At 50.9% G+C, this 17803-nt stretch overlaps 1 protein-coding gene across 1 annotated transcript in view; it reads left to right on the top strand.

Annotated features, from left to right (window-relative positions):
- LOC139272915 (protein EFR3 homolog B-like) overlaps nucleotides 1-17803 on the top strand; it is a 1121614-nt gene that overhangs the window by 154444 nt on the left and 949367 nt on the right. The window contains exon 3 of the mRNA XM_070889016.1: nucleotides 8443-8570. Within this exon, the coding sequence (XP_070745117.1) occupies nucleotides 8443-8570 (128 nt within the window). The remainder of the gene's footprint in view (nucleotides 1-8442; nucleotides 8571-17803) is intronic.

Raw genomic sequence — 17803 nt, 5'->3', positions numbered from 1 at the left:
AGAAATAGCAGCGAACCCGGGGACTGGGAGAAATTTAGAACTCAGCAGAGGATGACAAAGGGTTTTATTCGGGCAGGGAAAATTTTGGTTCGGTATTCACTAAGGAGGACACAAACAACCTTTCAGATATAAAAGGGATCAGAGGGTCGTGTAAGAAGGAGGAACTGAGGGAAATCCTTATTAGCCGGGAAATTGTGTTGGGGAAATTGATGGGATTGAAGACCGATAAATCCCCAGGGCCTGATGGACTGCATCCCAGAGTACTTAAGGAGGTGGCCTTGGAAATAGCGGATACATTGACAGTCATTTTCCAACATTTCATAGATTCTGGATCAGTTCCTATGGAGTGGAGGGTAGCCAATGTAACCCCACTTTTTAAAAAAGGAGGGAGAGAGAAAACAGGGAATTGTAGACCAGTCAGCCTGACATCGGTAGTGGTTAAATGATGGAATCAGTTATTAAGGATGTCATAGCAGTGCATTTGGAAAGAGGTGACATGATAGGTCCAAGTCAGCATGGACTTGTGAAAGGGAAATCATGCTTGACAACCTTCTGGAATTTTTTGAGGATGTTTCCAGTAGCGTGGACAAGGGAGAACCAGTTGATGTGCAGTATTTGGACTTTCAGAAGGCTTTCGACAAGGTCCCACACAAGAGATTAATGTGCAAAGTTAAAGCACATGGGATTGGGGGCAGTGTGCTGACGTGGATTGAGAACTGGTTGGCAGACAGGAAGCAAAGAGTAGGAGTAAATGGGTACTTTTCAGAATGGCAGGCAGTGACTAGTGGGGTACGACAAGGTTCTGTGCTGGGGCCTCAGCTGTTTACACTGTACATTAATGATTTAGACGAGGGGATTAAATGTAGTATCTCCAAATTTGCAGATGACACTAAGTTGGGTGGCAGTGTGAGCTGCGAGGAGGATGACTTGGATAGGTTAGGTGAGTGGGCAAATGCATGGCAGATGAAGTATAATGTGGATAAATGTGAGGTTATCCACTTTGGTGGTAAAAACAGAGAGACAGACTATTATCTGAATGGTGACAGATTAGGAAAAGGGGAGGTGCAAAGAGACCTGGGTGTCATGGTACATCAGTCATTGAAGGTTGGCATGCAGGTACAGCAGGCGGTTAAGAAAGCAAATGGCATGTTGGCCTTCATAGCGAGGGGATTTGAGTACAGGGGCAGGGAGGTGTTGCTACAGTTGTACAGGGCCTTGGTGAGGCCACACCTGGAGTATTGTGTTCAGTTTTGGTCTCCTAACTTGAGGAAGGACATTCTTGCTATTGAGGGAGTGCAGCGAAGGTTCACCAGACTGATTCCCGGAATATATCAAAAAAGACTGGATCGACTGGGCTTGTATTCACTGGAGTTCAGAAGAATGAGAGGGGATCTCATAGAAACGTTTAAAATTCTGACGGGTTTCGGCAGGTTCGATGCAGGAAGAATGTTCCCAATGTTGGTTAAGTCCAGAACCAGAGGTCACAGACTTAGGATAAGGGGTAAGCCATTTCGGACCGAGATGAGGAGAAACTTCTTCACCCAGAGAGTGGTGAACCTGTGGAATTCTCTACCACAGCAAGTTGTTGAGGCCAATTCACTAAATATATTCAAAAAGGAGTTAGATGTCGTCCTTCCTACTCGGGGGATCAAGGGGTATGGCGAGAAAGCAGGAATGGGGTACTGAAGTTGCATGTTCAGCCATGAACTCATTGAATGGCAGTGCAGGCTCGAAGGGCCGAATGGCCTACTCCTGCACCTATTTTCTATGTTGCTATGTTTCTAACCTTCAGTCCCATCAGAATCTTATACGTTTCTATGAGATCCCCTCTCATCCTTCTAAACTCCAGTGAATACAGGTCCAGTTGATCCAGTCTCTCCTCATATGTCAGTTCAGTCATCCCTGGAGTCCGTCTGGTGAACCTTCGCTGCACTCCCTCAATAGCAAGAATGTCCTTCCTCAGGTTAGGAGACCAAAACTGTACACAGTACTCCAGGTGTGGCCTCACCAAGGCCCTGTACAACTGTAGCAACACCTCCCTTCGCCTGTACTCAAATCCCCTAGCTATGAAGGCCAACATACCATTTGCCTTCTTCACCGCCTGCTGTACCTGCATGCCAACTTTCAGTGACTGATGAACTATGACACCCAGGTCTCGCTGCACCTCCCCTTTTCCTAATCTGCCTCCATTCAGATAATAATCTGCCTTCGTGTTTTTGCCCCCAAAGTGGATAACCTCACATTTATCCACATTATACTGCATCTGCCATGTATTTGCCCACTCGCCTAACCTGTCCAAGTCACCCTGCAGCCCTTAGCGTCCTCCTCACAGCTCACACCACCACCCAGTTTAGTATCATCTGCAAACTTGGAGATATCCCACTCAATTCCTTTGTCTAAATCATTAATGTATATTGTAAATAGCTGGGGTCCCAGCACTGAGCCCTGCGGCACTCCACTAGTCACTGCCTGCCATTCTGAAAAGGACCTGTTTATCCCGACTCTCTGCTTCCTGTCTGCCAACCAGTTCTCTATCCACGTCAGTACATTACCCCCAATACCATGTGCTTTAATTTTGCACACCAATCTCTTGTGTGGGAACTTGTCAAAAGCCTTTTGAAAGTCCAAATACACCACATCCACTGGTTCTCCCTTGTCCACTCTACTCGTTACATTCTCAAAAAATTCCAGCAGATTTGTCAAACATGATTTCCCTTTCATAAATCCATGCTGACTTGGACCGATCCTGTCACTGCTTTCCAAATGCGCTGCTATTTCATTCTTAATAATTGATTCCAACATTTTCCCCACTACTGATGTCAGGCTAACCGGTCTATAATTACCCGTTTTCTCTCTCCCTCCCTTTTTAAAAAGTGGTGTTACATTAGCTACCCTCCAGTCCATAAGAACTGATCCAGAGTCGATAGACTGCTGGAAAAGTATCACCAATGCATCCAATATTTCGAGGGCCACTTCCTTACGTACTCTGGGATGCAGACTCTCAGGCCCCGGGGATTTATCGGCCTTCAATCCCATCAATTTCCCGAACACAATTTCCCGCCTAATAAGGATATCCTTCAGTTCCTCCTTCTCACTGGACCCTCGGTCCCCTAGTACTTCCGGAAGGTTATTTATGTCTTCCTTCGTGAAGACAAACCAAAGTATTTGTTCAATTGGTCTGCCATTTCTTTGTTCCCCATTATAAATTCACCCGAATCTGACTGCAAGGGACCTACGTTTGTCTTCACTAATCTTTTTCTCTTCACATATCCATAGAAGCTTTTGCAGTCAGTTTTTATGATTCTGGCAAGCTTCCTCTCATACCCTATTTTCCCCCTCTTAATTAAACCCTTTCTCCTCCTCTGCTGAATTCTAAATTTCTCCCAGTCCTCCGGTTTGCTGCTTTTTCTGGCTAATTTATAGACCTCTTCCTTGGATTTAACACTGTCCTTAATTTCCCTTGTTAGCCACGGTTGAGCCACCTTCCCCGTTTTATTTTTACTCCAGACAGGGATGTACAGTTGTTGAAGTTCATCCATGTGATCTTTAAATGTTTGCCATTGCCTATCCACCGTCAACCCTTTAAGTATCATTTGTCAGTCTATTCTAGCCAATTCACGTCTCATACCATCGAAGTTACCTTTCTTTAAGTTCAGGACCCTAGTCTCCGAATTAACTGTGTCACTCTCCAACTTAATAAAGAATTCTACCATATTATGGTCACTCTTCCCCAAGGGGTCTCGCACAACAAGATTGCTAATTAGTCCCTTCTCATTACACATCACCCAGTCTAGGATGGCCAGCTCTCTAGTTGGTTCCTCGACATATTGGTCAAGAAATCCATCCCTAATACACACCAGGAAATCCTCCTCCACTGCATTGCTACCAGTTTGGTTAGCCCAATCAACATGTAGATTAAAGTCACCCATGATAACTGCTGTACCTTTATTGCACACATCCCTTATTTCTTGTTTGATGCTGTCCCCAATCTCACTACTACTGTTTGGTGTTCTGTACACAACTCCCACTAGCGTTTTCTGCCCTTTGTTATTCCGTAGCTCCTCCCATACCGATCCACATCATCCAGGCTAATGTCCTTCCTTACTATTGCATTAATTTCCTCTTTACACTGCAATGTCACCCCGCCTCCTTTTCCTTTCTGTCTATCCTTCCTAAATGTTGAATACTCCTGGATGTTGAGTTCCCAGCCTTGGTCACCCTGGAGCCATGTCTCCGTGATGCCAACCACATCGTATCCATTAACTGCTATCTGTGCAGTTAATTCGTCCACCTTATTCCGAATACTCCTCGCATTGAGACACAGAGCCTTCAGGCTTGTCTTTTCAGCACACTTTGGCCCTTGAGAAATTTGCTGTAATGTGGCCCTTTTTGTTTTTTGCCTTGGGTTTCTCTGCCCTCCACTTTTACTATTCTCCTTTCTATCTTTTGCTTCTGTCTCCATTTTATTTCCCTGTGTCTCCCTGCACAGGTTCCCATCCCCCTGCCATATTTGTTTAACTCCTCCCCAACAGCACGAGCAAACACTCCCCCTCGGACAAGTTTGGCAGAAAGTTCCCGAAATAATTCAACAGTCTCAGGAATGATCGCAACTCCGATGTGTTGCAGGGCCTGGGTGCTCGTCGAATCGCCTCTGTTTTGGATTCGATGGGCCGAATCCCATCTGCAGAAACCCTCCTGCCCAGAAACTCAACCTCAGGAGCTAAGAACACACATTTAGACTTCTTGAGTCACAGGCCTACCCGGTCCAGTCTGCGTAGCACCTCCTCCAGGTTGTGGAGGTGTTCCTCGATGTCTCGACCCGTGATGAGGATGTTGTCCTGGAATACGATCGTTCCCGGAATGGATTTAAGCAGGCTTTCCATGTTTCGTTGAAAAATCACGGCCGCTGATTGAATGTCAAACGGGCACCTGTTATAAACGAACAGTCCCTTGTGTGTGGTGATGGTGGTCAGTAGTTTGGATTCGTCGGCCAGTTCCTGGGTCATATAGGCTGAAGTGAGGTCCACCTTGGTGAACAGCTTGCCGCCTGCCAGCGTGGCGAAGAGGTCCTCCACTCTCGGGAGCGGATATTGATCTTGTCGGGACACCCGATTGATGGTGGCCTTGTAGTCGCCACAGATCCTGACAGAGCCATCCGCTTTTCGGACGGGAACGATGGGGCTCGCCCAGTCGCTGAATTCAACAGGCGAGATGACGCCCTCTCTCAACAGCCGGTCCAATTCGCTCTCAATCTTTTCCCGCATTACATACGGCACCGCTCTGGCTTTGTGGTACATTGGCCTGGCGTCTGGGCTGATGTGTATTACTACTTTAGTGCCTTTGAAAGTCCCGACGCCAGGTTGGAATAGTGAATCGAATTGTTGCAGAACTTGTGAGCACGAACTTCGCTCCACAGATGACATTGCGCGAATATCCCCCAATTTCCAGATCATCTCGGCTAACCAGCTCCTCCCCAACAGTGCGGGACCATTTCCCGGGACAATCCAGAGCGGCAGCCGATTCACGAACCCATTGTGTGTGACAGCCAACATTGCACTGCCTAGCACCGGAATGATTTCTTTTATGTAAGTCCATAATTGTGTCTCAACACGTGCTAATTTGGGTCTACTGGCTTTAAATGGCCATAGCTTCTCAAATTGCTGAACGCCCATGAGTGACTGGCTGACCCCAGTGTCCAGCTCCATGCGTACAGGGATACCGTTTAATAAAACCTTCATCATCATGGGTGGCGTTCTGGTGTATGAACTGTGAATATTCGCCACATGGACCCGCTGAACCTCGCCATCCATCGATTTTCCCCAAAAGTCGTCCTGCCTCAAAGAACCCTCTTCTGGTCCATCCGCCTCATATATTAGTCTGGTTGCAGACTTCCTGCACATTCGAGCTAAATGGCCACTGAGATTGCAGTTCCTGCAGACAAACTGTTGAAATCTGCAAGATCTGGCTGGGTGTTTTCCCCCACACCTCCAGCATGAGTTAAAGTTTCCATTGTTGGGAACAAAGGGACTATGGCTAGACATTCCGCGCTGACTGTCCCTTTGACTGCTCTTAAGTACCCTATTAGTGGGTGTCAATAGCCCCATCCCTGGCCGCATTGTCCACTGTGATGGGGTGAATGTCCGTTTAGCCTGCCATTGTCTTTGTTGCAGTGTGGGGTCCATTGCTGCCTGGGGAGTGTCGGACTGCACCTTCGTGCCTGCGGGGCTCTGAGTCGCATTGATGATGTTGACTTCCTGATCCCTCTCTCTCTCTCTCTCTCTCTCAGTACATGCTCACTCATCTCTCTCTCTCTCTCTCTCTCTCTCTCCGTACATGCTCACAGTCTCTCACTTTCTCTCCCTCTCTCTCTCTCTCTCTCTCTCTCTCTGTACATGCTCTCTCTCACTCTTGCACCCTCTCAGTACATGCTCACTCTCTCTGTCATGTATCTTACATTATTATATATAACTGTATCCTAACATGCTATATATGACTGTAATAAGGTATGACCTGTAACCACCAGCATACCTTACCACCAGGGGTGCACTTGCAAGAGACAGGTATATAAGGACAGGTCTCAGGCAAGTGCAGCATTCCAGAGCTGTGAAATAAAGTGCAGGTCCAGAGTGACCTTGATTCACTACATGCCTCGTGTGAATCTGTACTGAGGGGACAGGACTTTACACTCTCTGTCTCTCTCTTCCTCTCAGTACATGCTCACAATCACTCTCTCTCTCTCTCGCTCTCTCTCTCTCTCAGTACATGCTCACAGTCACTCTCTCTCTCTCTCTCTCGCTCTCAGTACACACTCACACTCTCTCTCACTCTCTCTCTCAGTACATGGTCTCTCTCTCCTACTCCTCATTATCCTGGCTCTTCCCTTCCCATTCAGCACAAGCTGACAGCCTCACTCCCTCTGAGGCTGATTTGCAACAGGCATGGTACTGGCCTTACTCAGGTTGATTCTGGCCCTCTGCACCCCTTCCCCGTCCTGCCTTCGCTGCACCCTGCTGCAGAGAGCTGATTTTGTGAGCGGCATTCCCACCCCAGTACGCTGGGGAATGATTCTCTTACAGCAGCAATAGGTCTGGGCCTGGAGCTTTCGAGTAGCTCTGTGAATAGGGCATCCAGACTGTGCCCTGAAAACACTCACTGTCTTGCTCAAATGTGAAGAGTTTGCAAATCCAGTGTCCATGTACGGTAGATCAGGTCATGTCTCTTACATTATTATATATAACTATATCCCAACATGCTACACATGACTGTAATAAGATATGACCTGTAACCACTAGCATACCTTACCACCAGGGGTGCACTTGCAAGAGACAGGTATATAAGGAGAGGTCTCAGGCAAGTGCAACATTCCAGAGCTGTGAAATAAAGGTGCAGGTCCAGAGTGACCTTGACTTCACTACATACCTCGTGTGAATCTATACTGAGGGGACAGGACTTTACAGATCACACACTGTGGGCTCACCATCAACATTCCATTCACAGGCACCAGGGGCAGCAGATATTTCAAGGTCGTCGACATATGCAGTTCACGTAGGTGGGATCGTACACTGTGTCTTACAGTGCTGTACCTGCCCAGGGAGTGTTTGATGGGACAGTGTAGAGGGAGCTTTACTCTGTATCTAACCCTGTGCTGTACCTCCCTGGGAGTGTTTGATGGGACAGTGTAGAGGGAGCTTTACTCTGTATCTAACCCGTGCTGTACCTGCCCTGGGAGTGTTTGATGGGACAGTGTAGAGGGAGCTTTACTCTGTATCTAACCCATGCTGTACTTGCCCTGTGAGTGTTTGATGGGACAGTGTAGAGGGAGCTTTACTCTGTATCTAACCCTGTGCTGTACTACTCTGGGAGTGTTTGATGGGACAGTGTAGAGGGAGCTTTACTCTGTATCTAACCCCGTGCTGTACCTGCCCTGGGAGTATTTGATGGGACAGTGCAGAGGGAGCTTTACTCTGTATCTAACCCGTGCTGTACCTGCCCTGGGAGTGTTTGATGGGACAGTGTAGAGGGAGCTTTACTCTGTATATCTAACCCCGAGTGTACCTACCCTGGGAGTGTTTGATGGGACAGTGTAGAGGGACCTTTACTCTGTATATCTAACCCCTAGTGTACCTACCCTGGGAGTGTGTGATGGGACAGTGTAGAGGGAGCTTTACTCTGTATCTAACCCCCTGTACCTGCCCTGGGAGTGTTTGATGGGACACTCTGACGTAACAAACATTTCTCCAAAGATATACAATGGGAATTAGAGTAAACAGTTGAGTGCAGTGGGCTGATGGACGGTCGGTCCCAGGATGGAAAAGTCCGACCCCAGCCTCAGCCATTCTCCCAGCGGCCTGCCTCCTGGCTCTAGCTGTGGTTTGTTGTGTGTCAATGGTTGCAGGTAAGGAGCTGTATTCACTGCCGACTCACTCTGTTTATTGTTTACAGGATGGGTTGGTGAAAGCCAACATGGAGAAGTTGACGTTCTACGCCCTGTCTGCTCCGGAGAAGCTGGACCGGATTGGTGCATACCTCGCAGAGAGACTGAGCAGAGATGTGGCCAGACACCGATACGGGTACGGGCGTTGCAGGGCCCACAATGCACAGCTTTACATGTACTGGGGCGGGCACCTGGGCAGCACTGGGCATTGACCGATCCTGTGTGGGACATGGGCAGTGCTGGGCATTGACCGATCCTGTGTGGGACATGGGCAGCGCTGGGCATTGACCGATCCTGTGTGGGACATGGGCAGCGCTGGGCATTGACCGATCCTGTGTGGGACATGGGCAGTGCTGGGCATTGACCGATCCTGTGTGGGACATGGGCAGTGCTGGGTACTGGTGACCGATCCTGTGTGGGACATGGGCAGTGCTGGGCATTGACCGATCCTGTGTGGGACATGGGCAGCGCTGGGCATTGACCGATCCTGTGTTGGACATGGGCAGCGCTGGGCATTGACTGATCCTGTGTGGGACATGGGCAGCGCTGGGCATTGGTGACCGATGCTGTGTGGGACATAGGCAGCGCTGGGCATTGGTGACCGATCCTGTGTGGGACATGGGCAGTGCTATGCATTGACCGATCCTGTGTGGGACATGGGCAGTGCTGGGCATTGACCGATCCTGTGTGGGACATGGGCAGCGCTGGGCATTGACCGATCCTGTGTGGGACATGGGCAGCGCTGGACATTGACCGATCCTGTGTGGGCACATGGGCAGCATTGGGCATTGGTGACCGATGCTGTGTGAGCACATGGGCAGCACTGGGCATTGACTGATCCTGTGTGGGCACATGGGCAGCACTGGACATTGACCGATTCTGTGTGGGACATGGGCAGTGCTGGACATTGACCGATCCTGTGTGGGACATGGGCAGCGCTGGACATGGACCGATCCTGTGTGGGACGTGGGCAGCGCTGGGCATTGACCGATCCTGTGTGGGACAGGGGCAGTGCTGGGCATTGGTGACCGATCTTGTGTGGGACATGGGCAGCGCTGGGCATTGGTGACCGATCCTGTGTGGGACATGAGCAGCGCTGGGCATTCACCGATCCTGTGTGGGACATGGGCAGCGCTGGGCATTGACCAATCCTGTGTGGGACATGGGCAGTGCTGTGCATTGGTGATCGATCCTGTGTGGGACATGGGCAGCGCTGGGCATTGACCAATCCTGTGTGGGACATGGGCAGTGCTGTGCATTGGTGACCGATCCTGTGTGGGACATGGGCAGCGCTGGACATTGACAGATCTTGTGTGGGACATGGGCAGTGCTGGGCATTGACCAATCCTGTGTGGGACATGGGCAGCGCTGGGCATTGGTGACCGATGCTGTGTGGGACATGGGCAGCGCTGGGCATTGGTGACCGATCCTGTGTGGGACATGGGCAGCGCTGGGCATTGGTGACCGATCCTGTGTGGGACATGGGCAGCGCTGGGCATTGGTGACCGATCCTGTGTGGGACATGGGCAGCGCTGGGCATTGACCGATCCTGTGTGGGACTTGGCCAGCGCTGGGCATTGTTGACCGATGCTGTGTGAGCACATGGGCAGCGCTGGGCATTGACCGGTCCTGTGTGGGCACATGGGCAGCGCTGGGCATTGGTGACCGATCCTGTGTGGGACATGGGCTGCACTGGGCATTGACCAATCCTGTGTGGGCACATGGGCAACGCTGGGCATTGACCGGTCCTGTGTGGGACATGGGCAGTGCTGGGCATTGACCGATCCTGTGTGGGACATGGGCAGCGCTGGGCATTGACCGATCATGTGTGGGACATGGGCAGCGCTGGGCATTGGTGACCGATCCTGTGTGGGACATGGGCAGCACTGGGCATTGACCGATCCTGTGTGGGACATGGGCAGCACTGGGCATTGGTGACCGATCCTCTGTGGGACATGGGCAACGCTGGGCATTGACCGATGCTGTGTCGGATATGGGCAACGCTGGGCATTGACCGATGCTGTGTGGGACATGGGCAGTGCTGGGCATTGACCGATCCTGTGTGGGACATGGGCAGTGCTGGGCATTGACCGATTCTCTGTGGGACATGGGCAGCGCTGGGCATTGGTGACCGTTCCTGTGTGGGACATGGGCAGTGCTGGACATTGACCGATCCTGTGTGGGACATGGGCAGTGCTGGGCATTGACCGATCCTGTGTGGGACATGGGCAGTGCTGGGCATTGACCGATCCTCTGTGGGACATGGGCAGCGCTGGGCATTGGTGACCGATGCTGTGTGGGACATGGGCAGTGCTGGGCATTGACTGATCCTGTGTGGGACTTGGGCAGCGCTGGGCATTGGTGACCGATGCTGTGTGAGCACATGGGCAGCGCTGGGCATTGAACAATCCTGTGTGGGCACATGGGCAGTGATGGGCATTGACCGATCCTGTGTGGGACATGGGCAGCGCTGGGCATTGACTGATCCTGTGTGGGCACATGGGCAGCACTGGACATTGACCGATTCTGTGTGGGACATGGGCAGTGCTGGACATTGACCGATCCTGTGTGGGACATGGGCAGCGCTGGACATGGACCGATCCTGTGTGGGACGTGGGCAGCGCTGGGCATTGACCGATCCTGTGTGGGACAGGGGCAGTGCTGGGCATTGGTGACCGATCTTGTGTGGGACATGGGCAGCGCTGGGCATTGGTGACCGATCCTGTGTGGGACATGAGCAGCGCTGGGCATTCACCGATCCTGTGTGGGACACGGGCAGCGCTGGGCATTGACCAATCCTGTGTGGGACATGGGCAGTGCTGTGCATTGGTGATCGATCCTGTGTGGGACATGGGCAGCGCTGGGCATTGACCAATCCTGTGTGGGACATGGGCAGTGCTGTGCATTGGTGACCGATCCTGTGTGGGACATGGGCAGCGCTGGACATTGACAGATCTTGTGTGGGACATGGGCAGTGCTGGGCATTGACCAATCCTGTGTGGGACATGGGCAGCGCTGGGCATTGGTGACCGATGCTGTGTGGGACATGGGCAGCGCTGGGCATTGGTGACCGATCCTGTGTGGGACATGGGCAGCGCTGGGCATTGGTGACCGATCCTGTGTGGGACATGGGCAGCGCTGGGCATTGGTGACCGATCCTGTGTGGGACATGGGCAGCGCTGGGCATTGACCGATCCTGTGTGGGACTTGGGCAGCGCTGGGCATTGTTGACCGATGCTGTGTGAGCACATGGGCAGCGCTGGGCATTGACCGGTCCTGTGTGGGCACATGGGCAGCGCTGGGCATTGGTGACCGATCCTGTGTGGGACATGGGCTGCACTGGGCATTGACCAATCCTGTGTGGGCACATGGGCAACGCTGGGCATTGACCGGTCCTGTGTGGGACATGGGCAGTGCTGGGCATTGACCGATCCTGTGTGGGACATGGGCAGCGCTGGGCATTGACCGATCATGTGTGGGACATGGGCAGCGCTGGGCATTGGTGACCGATCCTGTGTGGGACATGGGCAGCACTGGGCATTGACCGATCCTGTGTGGGACATGGGCAGCACTGGGCATTGGTGACCGATCCTCTGTGGGACATGGGCAACGCTGGGCATTGACCGATGCTGTGTCGGATATGGGCAACGCTGGGCATTGACCGATGCTGTGTGGGACATGGGCAGTGCTGGGCATTGACCGATCCTGTGTGGGACATGGGCAGTGCTGGGCATTGACCGATTCTCTGTGGGACATGGGCAGCGCTGGGCATTGGTGACCGTTCCTGTGTGGGACATGGGCAGTGCTGGACATTGACCGATCCTGTGTGGGACATGGGCAGTGCTGGGCATTGACCGATCCTGTGTGGGACATGGGCAGTGCTGGGCATTGACCGATCCTCTGTGGGACATGGGCAGCGCTGGGCATTGGTGACCGATGCTGTGTGGGACATGGGCAGTGCTGGGCATTGACTGATCCTGTGTGGGACTTGGGCAGCGCTGGGCATTGGTGACCGATGCTGTGTGAGCACATGGGCAGCGCTGGGCATTGAACAATCCTGTGTGGGCACATGGGCAGTGATGGGCATTGACCGATCCTGTGTGGGACATGGGCAGCGCTGGGCATTGACCGATCCTGTGTGGGACATGGGCAGCGCTGGGCATTGGTGACCGATCCTGTGCAGGACATGGGCAGCACTGGGCATTGACCGATCCTGTGTGAGTCATGGGCAGCGCTGGACATTGACCTATCCTGTGTTGTCTCCCTGGTGCAAGGGTCAAGGATGTCTCGGAGCGGGTGCAGGACATTCTAAAAAGGGAGGGAGAACAGCCAGTTGTCGTGGTGCACGTTGGTACCAATGACATAGGTAAAAAAAGGGATGAGTTCCTACGAAATGAATTTAAGGAGCTAGGAGCTAAATTAAAAAGTAGGACCTCAAAAGTAGTAATCTCGGGATTGCTACCAGTGCCACGTGCTAGTCAGAGTAGGAATCGCAGGATAGCTCAGATGAATACGTGGCTTGAGCAATGGTGCAGCAGGGAGGGATTCAAATTCCTGGGGCATTGGAACCGGTTCTGGGGGAGGTGGGACCAGTACAATCCGGACGGTCTGCACCTGGGCAGAATCGGAACCAGTGTCCTCGGGGGAGTGTTTGCTAGTGCTGTTGGGGAGGAGTTAAACTAATATGGCAGGGGGATGGGAACCAATGCAGGGAGATAGAGGGAAACAAAAAGGAGGCAAAAACAAAAGACAGAAAGGAGATGAGGAAAAGTGGAGGGCAGAGAAACCCAAGGCAAAGAACAAAAAGGGCCATTGTACAGCAAAATTCTAAAATGACAGAGGGTGTTAAAAAAACAAGCCTAAAGGCTTTGTGTCTTAATGCAAGGAGTATCCGCAATAAGGTGGATGAATTAACTGTGCAAATAGATGTTAACAAATATGATGTGATTGGGATTACGGAGACGTGGCTCCAGGATGAGCAGGGCTGGGAACTCAACATCCAGGGGTATTCAACATTCAGGAAGGATAGAATAAAAGGAAAAGGAGGTGGGGTAGCATTGCTGGTTAAGGAGGAGATTAAGGCAATAGTTAGGAAGGACATTAGCTTGGATGATGTGGAATCTATATGGGTAGAGCTGCAGAACACCAAAGGGAGTTGTGTACAGACCTCCAAACAATAGTAGTGATGTTGGGGAGGGCATCAAACAGGAAATTAGGGGTGCGTGCAATAAAGGTGCAGCAGTTATAATGGGTGACTTTAATATGCACATAGATTGGGCTAACCAAACTGGAAGCAATACGGTGGAGGAGGATTTTCTGGAGTGCATAAGGGATAGTTTTTTAGACCAATATGTCGAGGAACCAACTAGGGGGGAGGCCATCTTAGACTGGGTGTTATGTAATGAGAGAGGATTAATTAGCAATCTCGTTGTGCGAGGCCCCTTGGGGAAGTGTGACCATAATATGGTGGAATTCTGCATTGGGATGGAGAATGAAACAGTTAATTCAGAGACCATGGTCCAGAACTTAAAGAAGGCTAACTTTGAAGGTATGAGGCGTGAATTGGCTGGGATGGATTGGCGAATGATACTTAAGGGGTTGACTGTGGATGGGCAATGGCAGACATTTAGAGACCGCATGGATGAACTACAACAATTGTACATTCCTGTCTGGCATAGAAATAAAAAAGGGAAGGTGGCTCAACCATGGCTATCAAGGGAAATCAGGGATAGTATTAAAGCCAAGGAAGTGGCATACAAATTGGTCAGAAATAGCAGCGAACCTGGGGACTGGGAGAAATTTAGAACTCAGCAGAGGAGGACAAAGGGTTTGATTAGGGCAGGGAAAATGGAGTATGAGAAGAAGCTTGCAGGGAACATTAAGACGGATTGCAAAAGTTTCTATAGATATGTAAAGAGAAAAAGGTTAGTAAAGACAAACGTAGGTCCCCTGCAGTCAGAATCAGGGGAAGTCATAACGGGGAACAAAGAAATGGCGGACCAATTGAACAAGTACTTTGGTTCGGTATTCACGAAGGAGGACACGAACAACCTTCCGGTTATAAAAGGGGTCGGGGGGTCTAGTAAGGAGGAGGAACTGAGGGAAATCCTTATTAGCCGGGAAATTGTGTTGGGGAAATTGATGGGATTGAAGGCCGATAAATCCCCAGGGCCTGATGGACTGCATCCCAGAGTACTTAAGGAGGTGGCCTTGGAAATACTGGATGCGTTGACAGTCATTTTCCAACATTCCATTGACTCTGGATCAGTTCCTATGGAGTGGAGGGTAGCCAATGTAACCCCACTTTTTAAAAAAGGAGGGAGAGAGAAAACAGGGAATTATAGACCGGTCAGCCTGACATCGGTAGTGGGTAAAATGATGGAATCAATTATTAAGGATGTCATAGCAGTGCATTTGGAAAGAGGTGACATGATAGGTCCAAGTCAGCATGGATTTGTGAAAGGGAAATCATGCTTGACAAATCTTCTGGAATTTTTTGAGGATGTTTCCAGTCGAGTGGATAAGGGAGAATCAGTTGATGTGGTATATTTGGACTTTCAGAAGGCGTTCGACAAGGTCCCACACAAGAGATTGATGTGCAAAGTTAGAGCACATGGGATTGGGGGTAGTGTACTGACATGGATTGAGAACTGGTTGTCAGACAGGAAGCAAAGAGTAGGAGTAAATGGGTACTTTTCAGAATGGCAGGCAGTGACTAGTGGGGTACCGCAAGGTTCTGTGCTGGGGCCCCAGCTGTTTACACTGTACATTAATGATTTAGATGAGCGGATTAAATGTAGTATCTCCAAATTTGCGGATGACACTAAGTTGGGTGGCAGTGTGAGCTACGAGGAGGATGCTGTGAGGCTGCAGAGCGACTTGGATAGGTTAGGTGAGTGGGCAAATGCATGGCAGATGAAGTATAATGTGGATAAATGTGAGGTTATCCACTTTGGTGGTAAAAACAGAGAGACAGACTATTATCTGAATGGTGACAGATTAGGAAAAGGGGAGGTGCAAAGAGACCTGGGTGTCATGGTACATCAGTCATTGAAGGTTGGCATGCAGGTGCAGCAGGCGGTTAAGAAAGCAAATGGCATGTTGGCCTTCATAGCGAGGGGATTTGAGTACAGGGGCAGGGAGGTGTTGCTACAGTTGAACAGGGCATTGGTGAGGCCACACCTGGAGTATTGTGTACAGTTTTGGTCTCCTAACCTGAGGAAGGACATTCTTGCTATTGAGGGAGTGCAGCGAAGGTTCACCAGACTGATTCCCGGGATGGTGGGACTGACCTATCAAGAAAGACTGGATCAACTGGGCTTGTATTCACTGGAGTTCAGAAGAATGAGAGGGGACCTCATAGAAACATTTAAAATTCTGACGGGGTTAGACAGGTTAGATGCAGGAAGAATGTTCCCAATGTTGGGGAAGTCCAGAACCAGAGGTCACAGTCTAAGGATAAGGGGTAAGCCATTTAGGACCGAGATGCGGAGGAACTTCTTCACCCAGAGAGTGGTGAACCTGTGGAATTCTCTACCACAGAAAGTTGTTGAGGCCAATTCACTAAATATATTCAAAAAGGAGTTAGATGAGGTCCTTACTACTAGGGGGATCAAGGGGTATGGCGAGAAAGCAGGAATGGGGTACTGAAGTTGAATGTTCAGCCATGAACTCATTAAATGGCGGTGCAGGCTAGAAGGGCCGAATGGCCTACTCCTGCACCTATTTTCTATGTTTCTATGTTTCTATGTTTCTATGTTTCTATGAACATGGGCAGCGCTTGGCATTGACCTATCCTGTGTGGGACATGGACAGCGCTGGACATTGGTGACCGATTCTTTGTGGGACATGGGCAGCGCTGGGCATTGACCGATCCTGTGTGGGACATGGACAGCGCTGGACATTGGTGACCGATCCTGTGTGGGACATGGGCAGCGCTGGGCATTGACCAATCCTGTGTGGGACATGGGCAGTGCTGGGCATTGGTGATCGATCCTCTGTGGGACATGGGCAGTGCTGGACATTGGTGATCGATCCTGTGTGGGACATGAGCAGCACTGGACATTGGTGATCGATCCTGTGTGGGACATGAGCAGCGCTGGACATTGACCAATCCTGTGTGGGACATGGGCAGTGCTGGGCATTGACCGATCCTGTGTGGGACATGGGCAGCGCTGGGCATTGGTGACCGATGCTGTGTGGGACATGGGCAGTGCTGGGCATTGACCGATCCTGTGTGGGACATGGGCAGTGCTGGGCATTGACCGATCCTCTGTGGGACATGGGCAGCGCTGGGCATTGGTGACCGTTCCTGTGTGGGACATGGGCAGTGCTGGACATTGACCGATCCTGTGTGGGACATGGGCAGTGCTGGTCATTGACCAATCCTGTGTGGGACATGGGCAGTGCTGGGCATTGACCGATCCTCTGTGGGACATGGGCAGCGCTGGGCATTGGTGACCGATGCTGTGTGGGACATGGGCAGTGCTGGGCATTGACCGATCCTGTGTGGGACTTGGGCAGCGCTGGGCATTGGTGACCGATGCTGTGTGAGCACATGGGCAGCGCTGGGCATTGACCGATCCTGTGTGGGTCATGGGCAGCGCTGGACATTGACCTATCCTGTGTTGCCGCCCTGGTGCAAGGGTCAAGGATGTCTCGGAGCGGGTGCAGGACATTCTAAAAAGGGAGGGAGAACAGCCAGTTGTCGTGGTGCACGTTGGTACCAATGACATAGGTAAAAAAAGGGATGAGTTCCTACGAAATGAATTTAAGGAGCTAGGAGCTAAATTAAAAAGTAGGACCTCAAAAGTAGTAATCTCGGGATTGCTACCAGTGCCACGTGCTAGTCAGAGTAGGAATCGCAGGATAGCTCAGATGAATACGTGGCTTGAGCAATGGTGCAGCAGGGAGGGATTCAAATTCCTGGGGCATTGGAACCGGTTCTGGGGGAGGTGGGACCAGTACAATCCGGACGGTCTGCACCTGGGCAGAATCGGAACCAATGTCCTCGGGGGAGTGTTTGCTAGTGCTGTTGGGGAGGAGTTAAACTAATATGGCAGGGGGATGGGAACCAATGCAGGGAGATAGAGGGAAACAAAAAGGAGGCAAAAACAAAAGACAGAAAGGAGATGAGGAAAAGTGGAGGGCAGAGAAACCCAAGGCAAAGAACAAAAAGGGCCATTGTACAGCAAAATTCTAAAACGACAGAGGGTGTTAAAAAAACAAACCTGAAGGCTTTGTGTCTTAATGCAAGGAGTATCCGCAATAAGGTGGATGAATTAACTGTGCAAATAGATGTTAACAAATATGATGTGATTGGGATTACGGAGACGTGGCTCCAGGATGAGCAGGGCTGGGAACTCAACA

The sequence above is a fragment of the Pristiophorus japonicus genome, chromosome 9, assembly GCF_044704955.1.
Source record: "Pristiophorus japonicus isolate sPriJap1 chromosome 9, sPriJap1.hap1, whole genome shotgun sequence".
In the NCBI taxonomy this organism is placed as follows: Eukaryota; Metazoa; Chordata; class Chondrichthyes; family Pristiophoridae; genus Pristiophorus; species Pristiophorus japonicus.
This window is presented reverse-complemented; position numbering and strand designations above follow the sequence as displayed.